At 55.6% G+C, this 25,598-nt stretch overlaps 2 protein-coding genes across 5 annotated transcripts in view; one reads left to right on the top strand and one right to left on the bottom strand.

Moving 5' to 3' along the window:
• Window positions 1–9,785, top strand: part of SYNRG (synergin gamma) — a 35,982-nt gene extending 26,197 nt beyond the window's left edge. For 3 of the 4 annotated variants that reach the window (XM_058037365.1, XM_058037368.1, XM_058037367.1), the window contains 7 exons: window positions 317–480; window positions 1,235–1,288; window positions 1,938–2,034; window positions 2,230–2,378; window positions 4,884–4,994; window positions 5,517–5,552; window positions 6,452–9,785. In XM_058037365.1, coding sequence (XP_057893348.1) covers window positions 317–480; window positions 1,235–1,288; window positions 1,938–2,034; window positions 2,230–2,378; window positions 4,884–4,994; window positions 5,517–5,552; window positions 6,452–6,583 — 743 coding nt within the window. In that variant the 3' untranslated portion in view covers window positions 6,584–9,785. The remainder of the gene's footprint in view (window positions 1–316; window positions 481–1,234; window positions 1,289–1,937; window positions 2,035–2,229; window positions 2,379–4,883; window positions 4,995–5,516; window positions 5,553–6,451) is intronic. The other variant, XM_058037366.1, reaches the window with a different exon arrangement.
• Window positions 9,786–10,734: 949 nt separating this feature from the next.
• DUSP14 (dual specificity phosphatase 14) lies at window positions 10,735–22,922 on the bottom strand. Its single transcript, XM_058037588.1, has 3 exons — window positions 22,807–22,922; window positions 14,056–14,137; window positions 10,735–12,712 (listed from the first exon to the last, which is right to left on the bottom strand). Exon 3 carries the CDS (start codon window positions 12,609–12,611, stop codon window positions 12,015–12,017), a length of 597 nt encoding a protein of 198 aa, XP_057893571.1. The 5' UTR covers window positions 12,612–12,712; window positions 14,056–14,137; window positions 22,807–22,922; the 3' UTR covers window positions 10,735–12,014.
• Between the last annotated feature and the right edge of the window lie 2,676 nt (window positions 22,923–25,598).

The raw sequence follows: 25,598 nt of genomic DNA, 5'->3' as shown, positions 1-25,598 counted from the left end.
CTCATCAAAGGCTGATTTTCCTAATTGAATTATAAATCAGCTAATGGGGATTGTTCCAAAGGCTGCTGGAAACGACCCGAGTCTTCTCATTGATTTCTGTGGCATTTGGAGCAGGTCTTTTTCTACAAGGGAAATATTTGTAGTGCCAAAAACCTGTAAGAATTGAGAGACTTGGGGAGATCTGCAGCAGTCACTGAGTAAAGACAAATATTTGTTCTTCTGCAGGAGCGGGACAGCCCTTGCTGCCACTCCATTCATTTTAAACAGCCTGGATCTTCAGAGTGCAGGAATAACTTTTTACAACCTGACATTTCAGGGTCTCACAAGAGGAGCCTGAGCCTGGGGGACAGAGAAATCAGCCGCTGCTCGCCGCTGGCAGCCCTGGAGCAGCCCTTCAGGGACCGCTCCAACACGCTGAGCGAGAAGCCAGCCCTGCCCGTCATCAGGGACAAGTACAAGGACCTCACGGGGGAGGTGGAGGTGAGGAGCAGCCTGGGACACCCCTGAGGGGCTTCTGTGCCCCACTTTTTGGGGTTTTACCTGTTTGAGGATGGGGTGACTGTGAGATGTGTCTGGGTGCAGGCAGACGTTGAGTGGAACCTGGAGGTTTCTTCTCTCACGTCCTTAAAGGGAGATGGGAAAACACAGGATGTTGTCTGAAACACACACAGAATGTTGTCTGAAACACACACAGGATGTTGTCTGAAACACACACAGGATGTGTCTGAAACACACACAGGATCTTGTCTGAAACACAGAATCACTTGACCTTGCAGCCTAAGCTTATGACTGGAAATTGGTTACAGTTTAAATCTAATCCCAGCTCTGGCAGAGAGCGTTTGCTTTGGGAATGGCTTTTTGGCTGTGTGGCAGTTATTTCTCTTGCTCATCCTGAGAAGAGATGGGAAAAGGACTCAGATTAAATTCTGCTAATCCCCATTGCTGGAACAACAGACTGGAACAAATGTGTCAGGAGGAGCTGTGTGCAATGAAACCTTTTACCCACCCCTATGCATTCTCCTTTTGAAACTCGTTCCCACTCCCAGAAATAAAATTTTAGAGTTCAGGTGCACAGAGAATCTTGAAAGAATGGGGAGAAATTAGGAACAGATGTGTTAGAAGCTCACACAGCTGATCTGCAAACAGTCTTTTGAAATACCTGTCTGCTGTGTAGGAGAGAGGGAGAGAAGTGGGTGTAGGAACAAGACTGAGCCTGTGCTTCTCTTTGCTCCAGGAGAGTGAGAGGTATGCCTACGAGTGGCAGAGGTGCCTGGAGAGTGCCCTGCAGGTGAGTGTGCCTCCTCCTCCTCCCTCAGCACCTGCCTCACTCAGTGCTTGGGAAAGTGTGTGGCAATCAGCCCTGGGAATTGCAGTTTTTAAACCAAAACTGCCTCCTCCTCCTCAGCTGAGCACCCCACACTGCTCTCCCTGTGTCTGGGGATTAGTTTGGCTTCTCCCTGAATACCCCAGCTCTCTGATTTGGGTCCCAGTATTGGGCATTGGTACCAGAGCCTGGCTCCTCAGAGCTCCCTGAGGGACAGAGCTGGTGCTGTGCTGTGCCCAGGCACCCTTCCTGTGCTGCTGGGGGATATTGCACAGCTAGGTCTGTGCTCCTGAACATTGCTCCTTTGCATCTGAGTATCAGAGAGCCCAAACTGTGAGTGCTCTTATTAAATTAGACAGCAAGGCAAGCATGCTCTTAAAACTCTTATTTTGGTAATGAAACTATTGGGGGAATACATTAAGGTTTTAAATGTTCACACTCTCCCCTGATCTGCTTAAGCAGGAGTGTATAAAACATGTGATGGAGTGTGGCAGTCATTTCTTGTTTAATTTGCCTCCTTTTCTGAAGAGCAGCTTCTGCTGGGGGTAATCTTGTTTGTAATGATTATTCAAAGATAGAAACCCCATCATTTTATGGAATCCATTCCCACCAGGTCATAAAGAAAGCCAACGACACCTTAAATGGAATCAGCAGCTCATCTGTGTGCACTGAAGTCATCCAGTCTGCCCAAGGCATGGAATATTTACAGGGTATGTTTTCACTTTCCACGTGCTTTGCACTGAAAGTCCTTCCCTAAAAACCAGGAATATAGAGTCACTCTTCCCCACGTGGCATTATTTTAAATCCTAATCTTTGCCTGCATATGAATATGTGCTTCCTGTGCCTCTCTGGTTTTGCCCTTTCCAGTGCATTCCCTGCAATCCCCCTCTCTTTTACATCCACAGGGGTTGTTGAAGTCTACAGAGTCACAAAGAGGGTGGAGCTGGGCATCAAAGCCACTGCAGTGTGCAGTGAGAAGCTGCAGCAGCTGCTGAAGGATATTGATAAAGTGTGGAACAACCTGATCAGCTTCATGTCCCTGGCTGCTCTCACGGTAAGGCCCAAGCAAGCTGCCTGGTTGCTGAAACAAATGTCATAATTTCATTTAAGGAGGCTTTGCAGGGTGTGCTGAGTTGACTGTTTGTGTTTCTTGTCTTGGAAAATGGAAATGAACTTATGTTTGTAAAAGCCAGTTTAAAATCCCCTAAGAGAAGTGTTATTTATGCACAAACATGATGTTGTCTTACTTGGTATCTCAATAATTTAGGCGATATCCTGGGTGTCTGTGGGCATCTCCAGTGAGGCAAATTGAATAAATTCCAAATAAGTCATTTTACAGAGCCAGAATGACATGGACATGTCTTGTTCTTTAATGTCCCTGCAATTGGCTTTAATGCTCACAATCGTGGAGCAACACAGGAACAACTGAACTGTTTTCCCTTCTCTCTGCACTTGGAAGTGCCTGAGTTTGTTTTGGTTCAGCTTTCCCTGCTCTGCACTGCCAGAAGAGCTCCCAGGGAGGCTGGAGGAGCTGCAGGGCTTTGGGTCAGGCAGGGATGGGGTGAGGGGAGCCCCTCTGGAGCAGGAGCATCCATGGGCAGGGTCTGCAGAGGAGCTGGGGTGGAGAGGGGCACAGAGCAGACACAAAGGGAAGGCAGGAAAACCACCCTGCCATTGAATACCTTGGGGGGTTTGTGCTGCAGGAGATGCAATGCCCAAAATCACTTTCTTTAGCCATGGAAAACCTCATTATCTTAGGGAATCACCCCTTTTTGAGTGCTTTACATTGACTGACACAGATCCCTTGGACTCAGTGCACATCCAAGAGGCCTTCAGGGCCAGCACACCCCCCAAGCATCACTGAGCACATCATTACCATGGGCAGGTTCCCTCTGAGCTTTTTAATTTGTGGCTTCCTCCCTGCACTGCAGCTGTGCCCACAAAAGGTTTTTCCTTCCCAATAAGCACCCATTTGTCAGTAAGGCTTGGAATTCTTTGTTTCTGCCTGAAATGCCCATCTCCAGCTCGCTGTCCTTCCCTGCAAGGCAGGGTTTATAAATGAGCAGTCCTTTTTTACACCTTTTGCACATTTCAAACCTCCCCAGGTATTTTGGTGGTGCACAGAACCTGCCATCCTAAGAACTGTGTTTCCTCAGCATTTTCCTGCCTGGCAGAGGAGGCTGACAGAGCTGGACTCAGCTGTTGGAGCTCTGGCTTTGCTGATAGGAACAATCCCAAGAGCTGCCAGGATCTTGGCCTCATTTAAACAGGTGGATTAGAACACAGCTGCTGAAGTGCTTTTCCTTGGAAGATTACAGGGATTACTGAAGTCCAGAGCCTGGCCCTGTGTTCCCTGAGCCACGGCAGCTCCTGGCTCGTGGCTGCAGCTGGGGCACAGCAGGAGCTGCAAATTCTCACCTGCACCAGAGTCCAGCTGAGCTTACACAAACCAGGATTCCTTAATTCCCCAAATCCCCCCCGATCCTGCTTCTCTTCCCCACTGGGAGGGTGGAACCCACACCTCTGCTCTTGCAGGATCCTGAGTGATGCAGAAATGCCAATTAACTGCAGGGAAGGATTCCAGCTCCCAGGCATGCTCTTGGAAAGGTTAATTTTATCTTTTAAGGGATTTTGTTACAAGGTAATTTTATGCACAGCCTTGTGGTTTTTCACAGCAAATTGCAGGATGACCTTCTCATTTGCTTCACTCATGCATTTGGTAAACAAATATTAGAGTGCCTTTATTAATTTGATTGATCTGCTCGGAGATTAAAGGGGTTTTTTTCAGGATTTCAGTTCCTCTGCAGCCATTCAGAAGGGCAGTGTGAGCAGCATACCCACAGTGGGCATTAGGACACACATGGCCTGGGATCACACCGTTTTAAAGTTCCTTGCATTTCTAATCATTGTTTTTAATTGCTATCTTCAATGCAAAATTTGAACGGTTTTATATCATCTTTGTGCAGTGTTTTAATTGATCATTTATCCTGTGGCTGAAATGTGAGGCTAAGCCCTGGAAAAGTGACCACAATAATTTATTATTTACAGGTTTATTCTCCCACCCTTTGCCTCTCTTTACCCTGAGCATGTGTGTGCCTGGTGGCTGAATTCCATGGTTTGTTTAACCTTAATATCCCATTTTGTACTGCTCTGCCATATTGTAGGTTCAAAAAAAAAAACCCAAAAGGAGAAAACCAGGTGCCCTTTTTTGCTGAGGCAATCCCAGGGAGTCGAGGACAATGAGCCCTGCTGCAGCCACCTGCCCGCAGCTGCACAAACACCTGCAGACCCTCTGTTTGCCTTCCCCCAGCTCCCAGGGCTCCTTCCCCTTTGCATGGGGGAACGTGCAGCTCAGGAATCCCTTCCTTTGTACTTGAGGCCTTTTTGAAGGCTTTGAGTGTTACAAACCGGTGCTGGTGGGGATGGCAGATCCCTCCCGGTGGTGTCACCCTGCCATGCCAGGCGACACCCTGGCTCTTGGTGCTCACTGATTTTTGTTGTGGTGTCTGAAACCTTCCGGGCACTGGGGGTGCTCAGAGCTGCTGTGTGCTCTCTTTAGCCAGATGAGAACTCCCTGGATTTCTCCTCCTGCATGCTGCGCCCGGGCATCAAGAACGCGCAGGACCTCGCCTGTGGGGTGTGTCTGCTGAACGTGGATTCCAGGAGCAAGGTGAGTGTGTGCTGCTGCAAATCCTGAATTTACAGCCTGGCCTTCCGTTTGTACAACCCCAGACTGGTTTGGGTTGGAAGGGAACCCTAAAACCCACCCAGAGCCATGGGCAGGGACACTTCCCACTGTGCCAGCCTGTGCAGCCTGGCCTTGGGCACCTCCAGGGATGGGTGCATTGAGAAAGTATTCCTGGTTATAATTTGTGAACTCTGGGCTGTAGTAGGGTCTCAATAAAATCCTATAATGGAATATCCAGAGTTCCTTGGGCTCTGGTGTGACAAAGCTGTGGAGGAAGGGTTGAGTTTAATTGTTCGTAATGGGCAAGAAACTGCCATGCTAAGATTTAAAAAAGTATACCTATTTTTTAACAAATAAAAATCCTTTAATGACTTTTCTTCATGAGATGGCTCACCAGAGGGGAGCAGAGCTGGGAGGGCCTCCCAGGACATGTGCAGAGCTGTGCCAGCCAGTTAAACCTAGAGGCACTTTTCCTGACTCTTTTTGGTTTCAACGTTATTTCAGAAAGAAGAGAAACCTGTGGAAGAGCTTCCCAAAAAAGTATGAACCTGTAAAAAGCATTCTTTCTAGACTCATTCCTCCTGAGTGTGGAAGGCTGAGGTGCTGCTGGGCTCTCAGCTGTCATTTCAGTTGTACCAATCATTAATCCTCTGCTCCAGTCGTGTTTTGTGGCCGTTAACTCTCGATCTGATCAACTAACACACCCCAGAGCCTCTCCCCGTGTGTCTGCATGCTGTGCCCAGCTCTCTGGGCTTGTGCTCCTCCTGTTGTGTGCCACAAAATCCCTGACTTCCCCAGTTTGTGCTGCCTGGGTGTCTCTAGCAGGAGAGGGGGGATTTCAGGGCCTTTGTGCTAGGAATATTGACTTTTGCCTTTGTCTGGCAGGCTGTGGCATTTTTAGAAATCTCTGCAGGAAATCCAGGGTGTGGAGAGCAGGGCTGGGATATTTTTTTTTTAAATAGGGAGCTGTGAGGCATTGGAAAATATCTCCTAGCAACAAACAGCGAGATGGTTTCAGCCTGCTCATGGCTTCACAGAGGCTCCTGTTGTAAGGCAGCTTCAATTAACAGGAGGAAGCAGATGAAATTCAACCTGAAATAACACTAATAGCAAGAATTGCACCTGCCTAACCCTCAGCCAGGCTGGAGCCAGGGAAATAAGTGCAGGAGCTGTCTGCTGGCAAGCAGGGCAAGGTTCCCCTTTGGTAGGGAGGTGGAACAGAAGCAGGAGGTGCAGAACAAGGTGAGTTAGCTCCAGGGCTCCCTCCTGCAGGGGGAGCTTGGCTCAGGTGTGATGGCTGAAGGTTTTGTCCTCCTGCAGTTGAAATCAGATGCAGTTGATGGGGTGGAGCTCAGGGGAGAGTCCTGGGCTGTTTCCCACTCTGGGTTTGGACCCTGGAGGGGACCAGGCTGTCACACTTGTTTCATTTCTTCTTGCAGGCCTTTAATTCTGAGACAGATAACTTCAAGCTGGCGTATGGAGGGCACCAGTACCACGCCAGCTGTGCCAACTTCTGGATCAACTGTGTGGAGCCCAAGCCCCCGGGTCTCATCCTGCCAGACCTGCTCTGAGAGCAGCTGCACTGCAGGTGGAGCCTGGGGCTCACCCTGCAGCACCTGGGGTAATGCTCTGCTGGAGGCCAGCCTTTCAAACCTTTGGGGTTGATTTTTGGTCCAAAAATCAACAGATTAAAGCCACTGCTACAGATGGGGAAGAGTTCACTTGTAATGGCCAAGGTTCCAGGAATAACTGGATAATATATAGTATGGCATAAAGAAACAAAAGAGTGGCATTTCAGTCTTTGTGAAGATGCAAACGTTATCCTGTGCAAAAGCAGCCTGGGAACCATGTGCACAAAGCTGTGATGGGAGAGGCCAGCACGGAGCTTCCCTGAGAGCCTGGGGTGCTGGGCTGGTTTGCATACAAACAACCACTGTAATACTTGAAGTCTGCATTTGCAAGCAAATCTTTTCCTTTACGTTTTTGGGACCCAGACCTTGATGTTCTTTAAGTATTTGCTGCTGTGATATCACGGCACATGAGTCACACAGCATCCAGGCAGGAGGAATTATTGACTCAGGAGAAGCTGCTGGGTGCTGGTGCTTGCACTGCTCTGTGCTGGAAGTTGTGCTGGATGCAGAACTGGTCAGTGTTGGAGGGTGGGACTGGAAAACTGCTGGAATTTTCCCTGTGCTCTGTGCATTCTGTAGTGCAGGCAGCTGGAGTTTCAAACTCCAGTCTTTGTTGTAAATACAGATAAACTTCCCTGGCTCTGTGCTGAGCTCCAGGCAGGGTTCTGTCTCTCCTGACCCTTTGGGAGCTGTGTGGCTGCAGCCCTGCTGGCAGCTGGGCTCTGCTGATGCAGCACATCTGTGCTCTGGAGGTTCTTTCCCTTTTTTGGCTGTGGAGATGCTGTTCCTGCTGGCATGGGGTGGCTGTGTGTGATCCTGCAGTCTGTGCTACCTGTAGCAACGTGTTCCTGTGACTCACAGCTGGCTCCTGCGGCAGGGAGTGGGATTGAACAGCCAGAGGGAATCAGCCCTGGAAGCTGGTGGTCTCAGCAAGCTGTGTTTGAACAGGCAGTGTGTCCCTGCTGGTTTGTGGCTTTTGTAGGTGCCTCTCTGGACAGGTTTGTGTCACAGGCTCTCACTAAAAGTCACCTGTGCATCTAAAGTACCTGGTTCCTCCTTCAGATCCAGCATCCAGAGGACAGTGCAGGCAATGGAGTGCTGGTTACAGGATTTAAACCTGGGGGAGCCTCATGGTGTTACAAGAGACATCCCACCCCCTGTGTGGGGCTGCAGGGAATGAAGTGAGCTGTAAGTCCATAGGGTGCAACTCTCTCCTTAATTCCTTGGCTTAGTCTCTCACATCTGTTCCTTTCCTCCAGCCTCTCCAAGCTAATCCTGCCCCCATTACCAGTACCTGACACTGACCTGTGGTTATTTGCTGAAACAGAAATTACAATGAGGAAAACGATGCTTTGTATTTAAAAAACAAACAGGCTTAGTTATACGAAACTATTAATTAGGCCAAATGAAAGAATCTTGGCTCAGAGGTGTCTGGCTCCTTCCTTACACCAATTACAATAAATCTCCTTGCTGCCTCAAATTAGCTCATTCATGAAATGCAGCCCCGTGTGCCTGCAGCTCCAGCTGATGCAGAGGCAGAGTTCCCGTGCTCTGCTTCCCACATCCTGCCCAGCAATTTCCAAAAATGCAGGAAAACAGCTGCTTGCTTCTGTCCCTTTGTTTTATCAGGTGGGAGGGAGCTGCAGCAGCCCAGCCTGTGCCCACAGCCCTTGCTGTGCAGCACAGTGAGCTGCTGTGCCCTCAGCAGTGTTCCCTCAGGGCTTTGGGGACAGGGAGAGGCTGGTGCTGAGGGATGCTGTGTTGGGAACAGGGATTTTTATGTCAGCCACCACAGCTCCCCAGCACTTTGCTAGAGAGGATTTTTCCCCCTTAATTGAAAGAAGATGCCACAAATAAGGGGCCATGGTGTGAAGCTGTCACAGGGGCATTTCTGTGCTGGTTTTTCAGCACCTGTCACCAGGTCAGCCCCTCTCGTGTCCTTTGGCCCACGAAAAAGGGAAGGACATTTACAATTCCAGCTGCAGCAGAGCTCACTGCAGGATGGTGACACCATCCCTGTCCTGGTGGGGCTGGGATGCTGCTCCCAGGGAGGGTTTGCAGGGAGATCCCTGGATGGAGGCGTGGACAGCAGGATCAGCTGCAGATCCCAGTGACTCACTGGAGCATTCAGCATCCTCGGGTGCTGCTGCCAGCCAGAGCCCAATGTCCTTCCAAGCTGTCTCCAAGGTGACAGGATTGTCACAGCCCACCTTCCCCCACTGCCTTCCCTCTGCTTGGGCCCGATTTCAGACCTGTAACTCCTTTTCCTGCATGGATTCTCTCACTGGAGAAGAGAAATGAGGTTTTATTTGTTTTTTTTTTAGCTAGAAAAAAGGGGCTGCCTTGGCGTGACCTGTGCAAAGTGGGGTTTCTGTCTCTGTGTGTACATTTGCAGCTCTGAGGATTTATTTGCTTGGTTATTTAATGTATTTATGGCTTAGCCCCGTTGTGTTCCTGGTGCTGGGGCTGCTCCAGCCTCTGCCCTGCCTTCCCTCCTGGTGTTTGGCTGTGAGTCCCTGCAGCCCTGGGATGTCACCTGTGTCCTGCCACTGTCACCCCCTGCCCTCTCCATTCATTCCAGACCTTTCCCCCTGCAGCAGCGGCTCCAGGCTGGGTTGGTGGGAGCAGCTCCTGCCCTGAATCCCTGCAGAGGCTCAGGGTGAGGCTCTGGGGTTCAGCCCCTGCACACCCAAGGGCTGCTCAGAGCCCTGGCAGCTGCACTGGGAGCCATAAACTTGAAACAAAACCTGTCTTTCCACTAAAAGCTGCTATTGTACAAACTGCTGCTTTGGATTTGCTTTTGATTCTGCACCTGTATTTAATTCCAGTTCTCAGTGTTAAAATAGGAATGTCATAATTTTATGGAGGAGAGCAATCAGAAAAGTTCTCTTTCTATTGTGATTCTTCTCCTGCCCTCTGGGCAAATGTTATTTTGCTTCCAGAAGTGGTTTTGTGATTATTATTTGGAGCTGTTTGGGTTTGTGCTGTGCTGGACTTGCTGCTGATATTTTAAATCCAGTGAGAATAAGTGTTATTAATTGACTTTAGTACCTTGTTTACTCCCTTAATTCCTGCAATGATTTATAAATCCTGTGTTGAGATTCAAACCTGGTGTTCAATAAAAAGCTCGTTTCATATCTGATCAGCCTGGGAAGCTGAAATATTTATATCATATTTATATCATAATGTAAGTAAACCCTGCTCTGTGGCTGGGATGGGAAAGGTGTCTCACCAAATACTGGAAGATATAAAATATATTTTCAGATGATTTAGATACCACTTGGAAAAGCCTGTGGGGAGCAGGAGAAGGGGTGTGCTCAGAGCAATCCAAGCTAAACCAGAGCTCTCTTTTCTTTGGTTTCTGTGGATTTGAGAATAGAGAAAAACCTGGATTTTGAGGGGGAAAACACTTGTGTGAAATCTTTTGCTGTAGTGAATACAAGAGGAGCTTTTGCAGTGAAATTCCCACAAGCACTAAGAGTGTAATATAACCGTGAATGGGGATTTCAGGTGAATTGTTTTCTCATGTGTTTTATTAGGCAATTTCACTTTTTATGGGTCTAACTTTCCCTTGTGTTTAGAGCCAGCCTTTGGTGCCTTCTTGGCTGAACATCAGCATCTCCCTCACTCCTCGGGCAGTGTGTGCATAAAATCTACAGAATAATTCAAAGTGGAGAATTTTTAACCTTCTATTTTTTAATACCAGAAATGCTGTAAAACCCTACTTTGCCCATTTTTAGGTAAAGTTAAATTTTGTGAGCAGATTTCAGTTTTTAGCATTTTTTTTCCCTGTAAAATGTCATGTGTTGGAACATCTCCAGACCAGTGATTAATCCTGATTTTCACTCTCTAGTTCCTCACTTACCATTTCCCTGGCTGAAGCTTAACTCTGATAAATTTGGAAGATGAGTCTGTGTGTCTGCCTGCCACTGGAACTGGGATGCAGCCATGGAACCCGATGGCAAACCTCACCTTGATTTCAGTGGGGCACAACTCACTGGGAAAAGCAGAAAACATCCTTCAGGCACAATTGTTTAAAGGCTGCTGCTGGAGCTCCACTAGCACAGTTTGGAACAGGAAGCCAACACATGTTCTGGTTTAATCTTTATTGATTTTGTTTTTTTTACAAGTATAGAATCTCATTGAAATCAGACAGCGATCGCAGCACTCTGCCTGCTCCTCCTCCTCCAGAGGCCACAGAAGCTCTGGTGCCTTCTCAGGAGCACCAGGGGCTCTCCTGGGCTCCAGCCACGCTCCAAGGAACCAGCAAGGCTTCTCCAGGGAGGGCTGGGGCTGCAGTGGCTCCCGGCACGCTCTGAGCGAGGCCAGGCCTCTGTCACCACCCTGGGGACAGAGAGGAGCAGCCCTGGAGTGCAGCATAACCTCGAGGACGGAATGGAGAGAGGCAGGAGGGGCTAAGGCAGGTCCTGAGGGGAGCTGGAGCTGAGCAGCCCAGGGGATTGAGCCCCTCCAGGGCTGGGCTGGCTGCTGGATGGTGGCACACACCCCCAGCCCTGGCAGGGCCGTGCACACATTCCTGAGCGTCTCTTTGGCTGCCCCAGAGGCTTCATCCCTCCTGCTTCTGCCTTGAGCCACATCTGGACAAGATCTGTCAACTTTCCACCCACAGAACACACCAGCATTTTCCAGTGGTTGAAGTGTATTCCAGGACTATTGCCCTGGCATGGAATGAGTGAAAAAGGATCTTGTATTTATTTGATTTGAATTGCTCAATTTTTATTTTACTTGTGGCCGACACGGACTGATTCAATCTTTTTGTTTGTTTGTTTTTTCCCTTTTTCCCCCTAACTTTGAATACGATTAAGAGCTGACTAAAGGTCTCAAACACTATATACTGAGAGTCACTACGGATGTTAAAGAAAACACCAGCACCAGCACCACAGCCCCTGTGCTCCTGCCTCCCTGGTGCTTGGAAAACCTGCTGCTGTGGGGCAGGGCCTCGCTGGTGCTGCTCCTGAGCCACTACAGGGTTGTGCAAGGAAGCAAACAAGCTAGAACAAAACATCCAGGCTACTACTGAGGCAGGAAGCGTACTTGGGCCATCCACTCTGCCCAATGCCTCTCAGGCCCTTCCCTGGAGGATCCTAATAAACTGACTAAAAAAAAAAAGGAAAAAAATATGGAGGCTTTATGGAAGGAATAAACTTATAATGAGACCCGGATTTACTAAATCGGAGATGCAGATGGGAAATCCCCATAGAGAAAAACGCTTCGAAGGGAATCGTTGGCCTTGCGGGTTAGTGAGGTGAGAGTTGAGGTTCTGCTGTGTGGTAGAGAACCCAAGTTGGCTGTAGAAGGAGAAGGGAACATCTCCAGTCTGCTCAACTCGCGTTTCCCATCTGCAGTCCCGTTAAATTCCCCAGTAAGGCATCAGGGGTCTCCTCTCTCTCTCGTAAACGTCCGGGACGATGCCGTAGGGCGTCTGTACCATTTTAACCGTGGTCTTGCCAAAGAGCTTCCTCTCGTAGTCTATCAGCTGCCGCCAGAAGCCCACGTTGGGCCGGATCACGGGGCGCCGCGCCTTCACCCAGCTGTAGGCCTCCAGCAGGGAGACCTTGTGGTGCTTCATGAGGAAGGCGATGCAGAGCGTGGCCGACCTGCTGACGCCGGCGGCGCAGTGCACCAGCGCGGCGCCGTGCTTGCGCGCCACGCTCTGGATCTTGTCGGCCACGCTGTCGAAGTAGAGCGAGATGGGCGCGTTGGGCATGTCGGCCAAAGGCACTTTGACGTACTCAAACTGGGGCCAGTTGAAGTTGGGGATCTCGATGGTGGCGTTGATGATGCACGTGATGCCCCGCGACAGCAGCAGGTGCCGGTTGGAGGCCACGCTGCCCCGGCTCAGGTACAGCGAGGGCGTGATCTGGGCGATGCCCCCCAGGGCGCCTTCCGAGAGCAGCCGCGGAGCCATCAGAGTTCTCGGCAGGGAGTTGTGGCTTCTGGAGGTCATGGAGGATCCTGGCGCTCAGGCTTCCATCATGGGGAGAGAGCCAAGGGAGGATTGTCCGGCCCGCTGGCGGCGGCACAGCGAGAGCGCCCGCTGCTCGGTCACTGCAAAACACAAGGGAGGCCGTGAGCGGGGAGCTGGCCCTGACGCGTGCCAGCCAGGGAACAGGAAAGCCCAGCTCGCCCCGCTCTGGCCTGGCACGGCTCCGTGGGGAACGTGGGGCTGGGCTCATGGTGCTCATTACTGCCGTCCCCCAGGCACCGCCTGGACAGACAGTAACAAAAAAATCTTCAGCCTAATTAACTCCAATTACTCGTCAAGGGTTCACCTGTGAGCCCGGACAGCATCTCAGCCGGCCCAGCACGTGGAGGATGAGCTACACCTCTTCCATGCTTAAACACAGCAGCTTCACAGCTGGCCACAGTTCAAAGCCATGGTGAGGAACAGCAGATGCCAGCAATTTCCAGCAGGCTGCCCTCTCCCCAGTGCCACCCTTCTCCTTTTTAGGTGCAGGAAAGGCCCCGCCAAAGCACATAAACAGAGGAAAGTCGCTCATTAGGAAAGGCGGTGAGTCACGTCCATCCCCATCAGTCATCAGCTCTCACAGAGGCAGGGGAAGTGTGGAAAGAGTGACCTGGTTATGTCAGAAGCTGGGAGTAAAACCCAAGAGCAGAGGCTGGGACAGGGGAGGCTCTTGTCCTGCTTTAATGCCTGACTAATGCTTGGCAGAGGCCTGGGATCACCTGTGAGAGCCACACGGGCCTGGAGGGTCCCTGCTCTGACCCTCCTGCTCCTTTGGGGCACCTCCAAAGCCAGGGAGAAGCTGCAGGCAAGGGGATGAGCCCTGGAGCATCAATAATTTGCCAGTCTCTGTTCTCTGTTTGGAGAAGGGCACGGGAAAGGCTCCAGTCTGTGCAGGCTGGGGAGTCCCTGCCCAGGTACCTCTGAGCCCACCCTGGTGGCACTGGCAGAGCTGAGGGGACTTGGGATGCTCAGGGCCTTGGGGACAGGGATCTGCCCCTCCAGAATTCCTAATTATGTTAAGAGGGTCCTTTAAAGGGCTGTGGTTTCCCCTGCCCTCAGCTGTGCGCCCTCATGCCATGCTCTGGGAGGCACCAGCAGGTCCCAGCAGTGGCTGGTGGTGCTGCCAGTGCATTTTTGGCTCTGTGCTACGGAAACTTAATGAGCACAACGTGGCCTCCCCTGTGACTCTTCCCTGCTGGCAGCTACCTGAGCAGCTCCTGAAGCTGTGGACCTAGAGCTGCAAAAGTTCCTGCCCCAACAAGGCTTTTGCTGCAGCTACAAGTGCCCAGCTTCCCCCCAGTGCAGCCACCCAGCTGCAGCAGCAAGGAAAGGGGTGTTTTTCCAGAGGAATAAATTTCTGTGAGCAGGGGATATCCCTGCTCTGTCAGCTCTCACTGACAATGCAGAGGGTTTGGGCACTTACAGTTGGTGACAAGGTCCTGCTCTCGGTCACGGCGCGGCACCGCGGAGCTCGGGGTGGTTCAGGGAGAGTGTCCCACGCTGGGCTGGGGAGACAAAGCAGCATGGATTGTACTGGGATCCGTGCTGGATCTGATTAGGGGTGACCAAACAGCATGGATTGTACTGGGAGCTGTGCTGGATCTGACTAGGGGTGACCAAACAGCATGGATTGTACTGGGATCCGTGCTGGATCTGATTAGGGGTGTCCAAGCAGCATGGATTGTACTGGGATCCGTGCTGGATCTGATTAGGGGTGCCCAAGAACTGGCAGGGAGCACCACAGCTTCCCCACCGAGAGATGAGGACTCAGGGTGGCACTTGCTGCCAACACCAGAATGTCACCAGTTCCTGCCAATACGGCACTCAGAGTCACCGTGAGCCCTGAGGAATCTGAGGCTGGCACAGAAGTCATTTAAGTAATTGATTTACTCTAATGTCTCCTTTAGCATCTGCCCAAGCCCAGACAGCTGGGGCAGGTCTGTGCCCTTCTGATGGTGCCCATGCCACCCACAGGGACCCCCTGTTCCTGTGAATGGGCAGAGCGGATGCCAGAGCCACAGGACCGTGCTCCCAAAAAGCTGAGGATGGGGCCAACATCCCCTTCCTTCCCCAGAAGCCCCCAGAGTGGAATCCCCTGGGAAACGCTGCTGGGTGAGAGCAGAGCCACCCCAAAGCAGCTCTGGGCAAGGCAGAGCCTCCAGCTGCTCCTGGGGGAGCTGGAGTGGTTTGGGAAGGGCTCTGCTGCTTTCCATAAAGTGGTTCCTGTTTGCAGGCAGGAACTTATCCGGGGATTTGCATGTGACAGGCTGGGCTCGCTCTGCAAACTGGGGCTGCTGCACTGGCAGCAAACACCTGCTCATCCCATCCCATCCCATCCCATCCCATCCCATCCCATCCCAGCCCCATCCAGCCTGCCCTGGACACCTCCAGGGACACAGGGGCAGCCACAGCTGCTCTGTCCCACCTGTTACAGCCCAGGCACACACACTCGTATTCCCCGGGGCTCGGAATGGCCAACACGGCTCCCCCTGAGCCAGAGCAGCTCTCAGCCAGGAGGATGGGATATTTGGAGGAGAATCTCGTTACTGCAGCGAGAGATGAGGCTGCTGTGCCCACAGCCCCGTGCCTGGGGGTGACAGTGCCCGGCTCTGGGCACAGCAGGGCGGGCACCGCGTCCCTCCCGTGCGGCGGAGCCGCTGCGATGCCACCGGCGGTGGCTGCTGGCTCAGGCATGTGACAGAGCCACGCTGCTGCCCACACACACCCGGCTGAGCAGCTGCTGCTGAGCAGGGAGCTGGGCATGCAAGGGGCCGGGCTGGCAGCAGCTCTGGCTCCCCCAGGCTCGCAGGTGTGAGCCTTCACCTGTGCCCGGGGCTGCACCCACATCCCTCCTGTCTGACCCCAGTGCCCTGCTGTGATCCTGGGAGAGCCCTCTTTGTCCCCAGGGCCGCACCCACATCCCTCCTGCCCAGCCCAAATCCCCCTGCCCAGCCCCAGAGCCCTGCTGTGCCCCCATGAACGTCCCTCTGCCTCTGCCAGCACAGCCCCTGTAACCCAACACTGCCGCTCTCCACGCAGCCATTCCCCTCATTGTGCTGGGGCAGAGGAACAGAAAAGGAATGAAAAGCCTCTCCCCAGCCGTTGCTGAGCACAGAAAAAAAAAAAAAAAAAAGGAGAAAATGGCAGAAGATGGAACAAAGCCCTGACACAGCCTGGCGTGGCTGTGATGGCAAGGCTGGTGGCACAAGGGGCTCCTGGCAGGGCACAGGGAGGGGCACCGCTGCCCCTTCAGCCTCTGCACTGCCAGGTACAGCCAGGGAGCAGTGCCTCATGTGAAATAAAAACCCCAGCTCCTCTCCCACTGCTCCTTGGTTGGGGTTTCTGAGTGCTGGCACAGGCTGGGCACTCACAGCAGCCCAGAGCCCCGGGGTGCTGGAGCCAGAACTGTCCCCAAAGCAGCACTGGAAATGTTTTCCAAAGGAGCTGGAATGTCACTGGGGTTTCCTGCAAAGGCCTTACATCCCCAGAGGCTGCAGATGGTCCTCCAGGAGAACAGTGGGCTGTTGGCATCCAGGTGTTCCTGCCATCTCATCCTCCTTTTCTGGGCTGACTCCAGTTAATGAATTAATTAATCTTGCAGCAGCCCTGACCCACAGTGAATCCCTTTCCAGACTGTGCCTTGGTCTTGTCCATGAGTCGAGCCTGGACAGTGCCCAGAGGGAGGGCTGGGACCCTGGGGTGGCAGGGGGACCCTGATGCAGCAGGGGCAGGACTGGAGCAGCCTCCTCCCTCCCCGGCAGACTGGTGGGTTCTGCCATTTCCCTCCTCTGCATAATCAGGGGTGGGGGAAGCCAGTGGCTAATTACAGCCTGGAGAACACTCTGCTCCTCAAAGCCTCCAGGTCCTTCACCAGCGCTCCTGGCCAGCACCATCCTCGGGTTTATGGCGAGGGGACACTTCTGCAGCCCCATCCAGCCTGGATCCAATCCTGCAGCCAGCATCTCCAGCTCTCAGGCGTAGCTCCTGCTGCACTCCAGGCTGAGCTTTGTGCTTCCCCAGTCTCAGGAGGAGAGGCAGGTGCCCAGCCCGGGCAGCTGCTCCCATGGCAGGCTGGCTGTGTCCCACCTGGGCTGGATCTCCTGGCCCCAGAGCAGCTCCTTTGCAGGTAAGAGGATTTCCAGAGCAGTGCAGCGATCCCCATGCCGTGCTGGGTGTTTTTGGTGGTGCAGCCCCTTGGAACGGTGGCTGCCGGCAACGCTCGTGGCTCTGCTCCTCCAAATCTTGCAACAGCTGGAGTTTGTTTCTCTTGCTTTCGTTCCTGGGAAGGCAGTCCTGTTAACAAAGGCTGGAATTCCCACGGGAAAGCGTTGCTGGCTCCTGGACCTCCTGAGAAAGACTTGAAAACACCTCTGGAAGCTCAGATGACAAACAGGGTGAGTTTGTGAGTGGAGTACTGTGATCTCCAGGACAGGAGGGAGAACTGGTCGGGCTCTAGACAATGAGTTGGCAAGTCTGAGCTTCTGCCTTCTTATTCTGGTGCTGCCGGGCGGTTTGCTCTGATTTTTAAGGGTTTGGTTTTTTGTTTGTTTGTTTTTTAACGCAGCTCCTCTGCCTTGAGAGCTGAGGCTGTGGCTCGTCCCTGGGGCACTTGAGTTTCTGTTGGGTTGTGTGGCAGGAACACAACCAGGGGCTGCTACCTGGACAGGTGAGAGCTCCCCAGGCCTCCCTCCCTCTGGAGCTCAGGTTTAGTGCAGGGTGGGCCCTGCTCTGCTCAGGGAACAGAGACACTGAAGCCCCTGCTTTAATTCCCAGATCATCATCTGAGATTTGGAGAAGATTTCTGGGCTGGGTGTGCGAAATGTCAGTACTGAGGCAAGGCTTCTCCCCCCTCCCAGGAGAGGAAAAGTTATTCATTTTGGAGATGACAAATGCTCTCTAATCCTGCAGTAAAGAGAAGAGTCAATATCGCAGGCGCTGAATGAACGAGCCTGCTCAGGGCTCTTCCCAGCCAGCCTGAACAGCAAATTGCTGCAGAAATGGTCCTGGAGAGTGGCATTTCAAATAAATTTCAGCAGACAGCACAAACTGCAGCCATTCTGGGGTCAGGGCTTGCTTGTGCTGAGTCCAAGGGAGCCCAAAGCAGAGCCGGGAGGGGAGAGATCGAGCGGGAGCCGCCGGCTCCTCTTCCCAGCCCTTGGCTCTGCCCTCCTGCCTTTGGTTGTGCTCCCGGAGCCATTACAGGCGTGGGTCAGAGCCATCAGCACATCCTCGCCGTGGAAAGGTCGAGTGGCTCCGTTTGGAACGGGAAAGGAGGAAGGGGAGCAGGCGGGGTGATCTGGGCCGAGACAGAGGATGCTGCGACCAACCCCCGACTGCTGCTGCTGGCAGCCTGGGCCGGCCTCTCCGAGCAGGAGGGGAGCTGTCAGATGTTAAATCAAGATAATAATCTGTCTGCCCGGAGCTCTGAGCAGGCCTGGCTGCCCGTGCAGCTCCCAGCACAGCTGGGTCCCCGCGCTTGCCAGAACACACCAGTAACTTCCCAGAGCATCCACAAAAAGGGGAATGGTGCCCAAAACGCACAACAAGGCACCCTGGGCTCTCTGGGAAGCCGAACGACCCCAGAGTGAGCAGTTTGGTCTGCAAGCACAGAGCCCTGCCTGCCCCCCGAGCCAGGGCAGCTCCTGCGGGCTGGCAGTGCCTCAGGAGCCTGGCCCAGCCTGCTGGCAATGCCAGCCTGCTGCCTCCAGAGGGGTGGCAGCTGACACTGCTGTGTCCCAGGGCTTGGCAAGGCTCACCCACTGCCTCCTGCCTCGCTCCACAGCCGGGCTCTGCTCCCACATGGCAGCACCGAGCCTCGGGCTGGCACCAGGCTCAGGGTGGTGCCTCCAAGCCAGCCCAAAGTGCCCGGCTGAGCAGGGTCTGAGCGCTCTGCCAGCCCAAATCCCTCCCTGGCCGCCATGCTCCCTGCAGGAAACGTGGGCCGTGAGGCTTTTGCAAGGACTCCTCTGAGGGAGGATGCCACTGGTGCCATGGGCAGGGTCCCAGGCTGCCAGGCAGGGCAGCAGCTCTGGATTGACACTGCCACCAACTCCTGGGACAGCGGCGCTGCCCACGGCCACGCTGTGATCCCTGCTGGGATCCCTGCCACCCTGCCATGCTGTGATGCCTGCCGTGGTCCCTACCATGCAGCCATCCCCTCCGCAGCAGGAACAGGCACTGCTCCCTCTCCAGCTGGGCCCTGCCAGCTGACAGCCAAACCTCTGGCCACAGGGACAGAGCGAGACGGGCAGCGGGCACAACCTGGGGCACGCTGGTATTTATAAACCCTCGCTCTGCTCTGAGGACAAGCCTCCCTCGGCAAGCAGCGAGAGGATTTGATGCAAGAAAAACAAACCATCTTCCTTTGAAACGCCACGTCTGTGCTTCCAGAGCCACGGGCTCCGTGTGCTGCTGGCTGGGGCACGGGGCTGTGGCGTGGCCACCTGCATCCTGCTTCAGAACCGTGAGAAATGCTTTAAAATCCAGACCCAAGCTGTGAGGAGGCACGAAGGGATCCTCACAGGGGCGTGCAGCATCGGTTCCCCACTGGGCTGAGCACTGAGGGCTGTTTTCCAGCCCTGAGAGGCGACGCCGCCTCCTCTGGAGCACCACGGATCGTTCCAGCGCCAGCTGATGGCATCTGGATGGCAGGTGGAGTTTGGGAAAGCTCCACGCCCTGCTCCCCGTGTCCAGTGTGACCCGGGGGAGGTGGATGGGGGCACGTTCAGGGAGCAGACCCAGGCCTGGCTCTGGCTCACAGGGTGCTGCAAGATGGAGCCTTGTTTGTTCCGGAGCCGTGCCCTGCGCGGTCACAGCTGACAGGAGGGACACAATCTCTTCCCTGTTAGCAGAACAAAACACAGGGACCCGGTGTGCTTGCTCGTGTGTGACCCTGCCGGGCCCAGGGCTGTGCCTGCTGCTCGTGGGGCTCTGCCCCAGCCCACCCCAGAGCCCATGAAATCGAAGGCAGCTGCAAATTCACTGCAACGTGTCCTGGAAACAGCTCGGTGCCTCCGCGCCGGCCTCACCCGGGCCTTTTCCAGGGCCAGTGCCAACTGCGGCGTGCTCTCGGCTGCCTGGCCTCCAGGGGGGACCAAGGCTGGCACCCGATGGTGGCACCTTCCCCTCCGGAGGCACTCCTGGCGGGCAGGGGCTGCCCGGCCTGGCCCAGGCTCCCCAAGGCCCGGAGCAGAGGGATGTGCCCACAGCAGCTGTGAGGAATGAGGTCAGCCCCGAGCACATCCCTGGGGTTGTGTCGGGTAACAGGCAGAGAGGCCCATTTTAACCAGTTCGGGGAGATGGAGTGTACACTGGAGCCTCCTCCCCTGTGGGCAGCACCCCTCTGGCTGCTCTAGGCTGGGGGAATTCCCTTTTCCAGAGATGCTGTGCAAATTCACATTTCCTCCATGAAGGACTCCTGCCCCCAAAGGGAGGGACCTGCAGACCCACCACACTGCGGGGTGGGATGGTGAAAATAAATGAGAATTAATTCTCACTGGCCTGGGAACGCTGACCCACCTGGCCTAGGGGTGGCTGTGGCAGCACCTGTTGATCCTTCCTGCTGGGAACCCCAAACCTGCCTGGGTATTATAATTTTATGCTATTTTTAAAGCAGGGGAGTAGCTGTGTGAGCTGAGCCCACGCACTGCCTGCACCACAGGTGCCCTGGGAAGGGTGGGCAGTGCCTTTGCCTCCCAGTTCCTGGCTTTATTCCCAAGCATCCAGGGAGCTGGGGCTCCCGTTCAGAGATTCCTCAGCTATTTCCGAATGCCAGAGCCCTCCCTGCATGTTATGGCTGCTCAGAATGTCCTTTTGGAGCGATAAATGGGTGTGTGTGTGCTGTGTACCTGGAGAGGAGGGGCTGGGAGAGGCTCCTGCGCTGGTTTGAGGTGTTAGCCCTCCCTTCCAGGGAAAACCACCCTGGAAGGAGAGTCCTGCAGGGGTGGCAGGAAGCCTGGAAGGCTGCTCTGGTGAACAGCCTGGAGCTGATGGCTCTGGTGGGGTCAGTGTGTGGTGCTGCCAGGCCCCACTGCCCTGCCCAGGTGCCTTTTCCCCACTCCTCACTCCCAGCCTTTCCCTGCACGCCCAGGCGTGCTGGTTCCATGGGACAAAGCTGGTCCTGGCTCCCAGAACACAAACCTGACACTTTTTTGTGGTGGCTCTGCACCCCTTTGCTCCCTCCCAGGCTCAGGCAGATTTCCCCCACACCCCACACGTTTCCAGCACTAGAGCACCGTGAGCTCTCCGGCTTTCCAGCTCCGAGACTCCAGCTGGGGTCAGGTATTGGATTAAGCCGTGCAAATTTCCATCCTGCCCTGACCAAGGAGGAAGCAGTGCCAGAGCCCAGAGCAGACCCCGCAGCGAGGGCTCGGATGAAATCCCCGGGATTTCACCTTTGTTCCTGCAGGAACCCGGGATCTGTGTCCCTGTCCAGGACCCAGGCGAGCCCTCGGGGGCAGGAAGGACAGGCAGAGCTGCACGTTCACACCTTCCAGGCACAAACTGATTAAAACCTGCTGCATTACTGCTCCCCTGACGCTCACCAGGGTCACGGCAGCCGAGCCGTGGCATCAGATCTCTGTGCCAGAGGGGAACAGCACGCGTCCCCCAAATGAGGGATCCTTCCTCCTCATTCCTTGGGAACCAGAGTGCCACAGAGCCCGTCCCAGCCACCGGGAACACAGCAAACACCAGGGTTTACAGCGAGGCCTGGGGGAGGAACGCACTCCCTGCCAGAGAAGGGCAGCTGATCCGGTGTCTCAGAAGGGAAAACAGTGTTTTGCCAGTGCTAATCCTCCACCATTCCTGAGGCAGGGGCATTAGGGATAAACTGAACTTGCAACATGATATTAAGGCATCTGCCAACACTCAAACCTCCAGAATAAAAGGCTCATTTGCTGCCCAGTCGAACAGGTTAGAATCCTGCCCCATCTCCCTACAGCCAAATGCCACTCATTGATTACCGGTGTTGCTCAAAGCAGCTGCTCCGGAGCTGAGTCAAGGGCCGTGCATGCAGCCGGGCTGGATGTGAGGCCGGGCAGCTGCAGGCACCCCCGGGGCTTGGGGACACCGGGCTGCCCTGGGAGCCGGGCTGGGGAGGGCAGGAGCCAGGGGTGGCAGCGAGGGCAGGAGCCAGGGGTGGATGCCTGGATGCCCAGAGCAGGAGAGCAAGGGCAGGAGCCAGAGATGGGAGAGAGGGCAGAGCAGGAGTGCAAGGGCAGGATTTAGGGATGGGAGTCCTCAACAGGAGTGCAAGGGCAGGATCCAGGGATGGATGCTGAGCTGGGGATGCCGGGGGCAGGAGCCAGGGATGGGAGCCCACAGCCGGAGCCAGGGACGGGAGGACAGGATCCAGGGATGGATGCTGAGCTGGGGTGCCGAGGGCAGGAGCCGGGGGATCCAGGGATGGATGCTGAGCTGGGGTGCCGAGGGCAGGATTTAGGGATGGAAGCGCTCAGCAGGAGGGCAAGAGCAGGATCCAGGGATGGATGCCGAGCTGGGGTGCCGAGGACAGGAGCCGGGGGATCCAGGGATGGATGGATGGATGCTGAGCTGGGGGTGCCGAGGGCAGGAGCCGGGGCATCCAGGGATGGATGCCGAGCTGGGGTGCCGAGGGCAGGATTTAGGGATGGAAGCGCTCAGCAGGAGGGCAAGAGCAGGATCCAGGGATGGATGCCGAGCTGGGGTGCCGAGGGCAGGAGCCGGGGCATCCAGGGATGGATGCCGAGCTGGGGTGCCGAGGGCAGCAGCCAGAGGCGGGGGCCGAGGCAGGATGCGGGGATGGAGCCCTGTTACAGCACAGCCCGTGCTGGGGCTGGTTCCGTTCCCCGTCGAGGAGCCCCCGGAGCCGTGCCCGCGGCTGCTCCGGTGCCGCTCGGAGCTGCCCCCCGCTCTCCCACCGCGATCTCTGCCGCGTCCCGCTCCCCGGGGCGCCCCGGCAGCGCTGCCCCGTCCCGCTGTCCCACGGCACAGCCCCGGCACCCCGAGCCCGCCGGGGATCGCAGCCTCCCCGCGTCCCGTCCCGTCCCGCCCGTCCGGGGCCCCTCCGGAGGCACCGTAAGCGAGAGGCGCGGGCTGGGCACAGCGAACACAGCGGGGAACGGCGGGCCCCCCATCCCGAGCGCCCCGGCTCCCCCCGCCCGGCCCGGCCCGGCCCGGCCCGGCTCGTCCCTACCATGGCTCCCGGGCGGCGGCTCCGCGCTCCCTCGCGGCCGTGGCGGCGGCGGGCCGGGACTTTTATCGTGCTCGGCCGGCTCCGTCTCGGCGGTGCCACCTGACCGCGGCTGCCGGGGCCGCCCCCGCCCGCAGAGCCGCCGTTACCAGGCTACGGGGGGCGGCCCGGCCCGGCCCCCGGGCGGGGGCTCCGGGAGACCGGCCCCGCTTAAAGGCGCCGCCGCCGCCGCCGGGCCCGCGCGGCCTGGGCGAGAGAAGGGACGGGAAAAGGGGTCCCGGTGGGGACATGACGGGGTCCCTGTGGGGATAGGGACGGCTGAGTGTCACTGTGGGGAAAACACAGAGTCCCTGTGGGGCTGGGGACGGCTGAGTGTCACTGTGGGGAAAACACAGAGTCCCTGTGGGGCTGGGGACGGCTGAGTGTCACTGTGGAGAAAACACGGGGTCTCTGTGGGGAAGGGGAAAAATGGAGCGTCCTGTGGGGCACATCAGGGTCCTGGTGGGGATCTGACTCCTCTGTGTGGGGATGTGACTCTGTGGGGATGAGTGGGGGCCCCTGTGGGGATGGGAACAAGTGAGGGTTTCAGCGGAGACGTGATGGGATCACTGTGGGGATGGAGATGATGGGGACCTCAGTGGGGACATGACAGGTGTCCTGTGGGGATGGGATATGTTGAAGTCAGTGAAGGGACATGGCAGGGAGAGGTGGCTGCTGTGGCCACAGGGATGTGGCAGGGTCTTGGTGAGGATGGGACAGCCTGTGGGGATGTGGCAGAGCCCAGGGCATCCCTTGTTAGGGATGGGACATGCCATGTCCCCATGGGGACTCTGCCAGCGTGTGTGGGGACAAGATGGGGTCCCTTTGGGGATGGGGATGTGCCAGAGTCCCTCAGCTCAATGCGTCCTCACTGGGGAGGGGGCCAGCCCTGAGAAAGAGAGAGGAACCTGGTTTTGGGACTCAGGACATGCCAAGCTGCTCCTCCCCACACTGGGAGCACAGTGAAGGAATGCCAGGTGGTCCTGAGGCTCCCAGGGCTTCTTGTGGCACCCTCCTGGGGCCAGCTGTACCCTGGCCAGGGCAGGGTGGGCTCAGGTTCCTGTGGAGAGCTGGCATGGGCTGGGATCCCCAAGGAGGGATGGGGATCTCCAGGGAGGGATGCCACGGGCTGGGATTCCCGAGGAAGGATGCCCTGGGTGAGGGGATCCACACAGCACAGGGGTCACAGAGTTTTTTCCGGCTGCAAGCTGTTGGATTGAGGCGAGGGCTCTGCTCGCACTGCCTCACCACCATGGCAGGGACGGGACAAGGCTGGCACTGGCAGAGGAGGAGGAGGTGGGAGGAGGAGGAGGGCAGCCTCTGCCTTAACCCCGCGGCTGCCGGAGCGAAGCGTGGCCACCCCAGCCCGCTTTTGTTCGCTTTCTGGTTTTGTTGTCGCACGCTCCGACTGAAATAGCCCAAATCCCTCATAGGAAGCTTCCCCCAGCCCGAGCCCTCGGCTGGTATCTCGCTCGGGCAGGTTTCATGACTCAGCAGCCCAGATGGAGCCGTCCCTCACAGCCCTCCGCTCCAAATCTGTTTATTGCTCCAGAGGCTGTTTTTCCAAGAACCTCGCTGCTTTATAGCAGCCAGAGCTCTGCCTTAAAACCCTGCCTCTCCAGCGAGGGCTCGCGTCACACTCCGCGCGGAGGTGGGCGAGGAACAAAAATAGACAAATTAAGAAAACCTCAAAAGGCCAAAAAAATGAGAATGTGAGGGGTTTGGCTCTCCAAGCTCGAGGTTTGCTTTGCCTCCGTGTTGCATCAGTTCTGCTGCCTTCCTTGGAGCTGCACCATCTCGGGGAGGGCAGGGATGAATCCCGGGTGATGGCGGGGTGATCACAGCTCTGTGAGACGATGAGAGACGGCTGAGCCCCCGGGGTGTCCCCTCGGGGTGTCCCCCCGGAGCTGGGGGCTCGGAGCCCTGGCAGGGCAGCCTGGGGCTGTTTATGGGCCACGGGCAGCGTAGGGAGAGCCGAGGATGGGCTTTGAGTGGCAGCCTGTGGGATTCCCTGCGCAAGCATCTACACCCCTCATTCCCCCTCACCGCTGCCGAATGAGGAAAAGGCTCTTGCACATCTCCAGTTGCTCATCCCGGGCAGTTTTTAGCTACTCACACAACTACAAAGGTGTTTCTAATGCTGGTGCTTTTAACCTGCACTCTGCCAGGAGCTTTATGTGTGTTTGCATCTCTTGGAAAAGTTCTGAAGATTGCAGGGACAAGATGCTCCAGGTGGTGACCGATGACACCCCATGGTGCCTTTGGGGGGGATGGCTTTGGAAGGGTCAGGATTGAGCTCTGGTGCTGATGGGTCAGGATATTCCGTGACTCTGTGAGCTCAGCTTGCCCAGCCCAGCCTGGCACATGCCCCTGGCTGTGCTGGGGTGAGCTCTGCCCGGTGGGTCCCGGCACATTCCCCAAGGGTGCGCCCGACCACGGGCCATTAGCTGGTCATTAGGGCAATTATCTTAATCAGGGTGTTGCCCTGCTCCGTGCAGGGTGTGCTCAGGGTCACGCAGGCCTGGATGGATGGATGGATGGATGGATGGATGGATGGATGGATGGATGGATGGATGGCAGCCTGCTCCCATCCATCCATCCATCCATCCATCCATCCATCCATCCATCCATCCATCCATCCATCCATCCATCCATCCATCCATCCATCCCTCCATCCATCCATCCATCCATCCATCCATCCATCCATCCATCCATCCATCCATCCATCCACCCATGCAGATGTGGCCATGGAGAGC

This window comes from Melospiza georgiana, chromosome 19, assembly GCF_028018845.1.
Source record: "Melospiza georgiana isolate bMelGeo1 chromosome 19, bMelGeo1.pri, whole genome shotgun sequence".
Lineage (NCBI taxonomy): Eukaryota > Metazoa > Chordata > Aves > Passeriformes > Passerellidae > Melospiza > Melospiza georgiana.
This window is presented reverse-complemented; position numbering and strand designations above follow the sequence as displayed.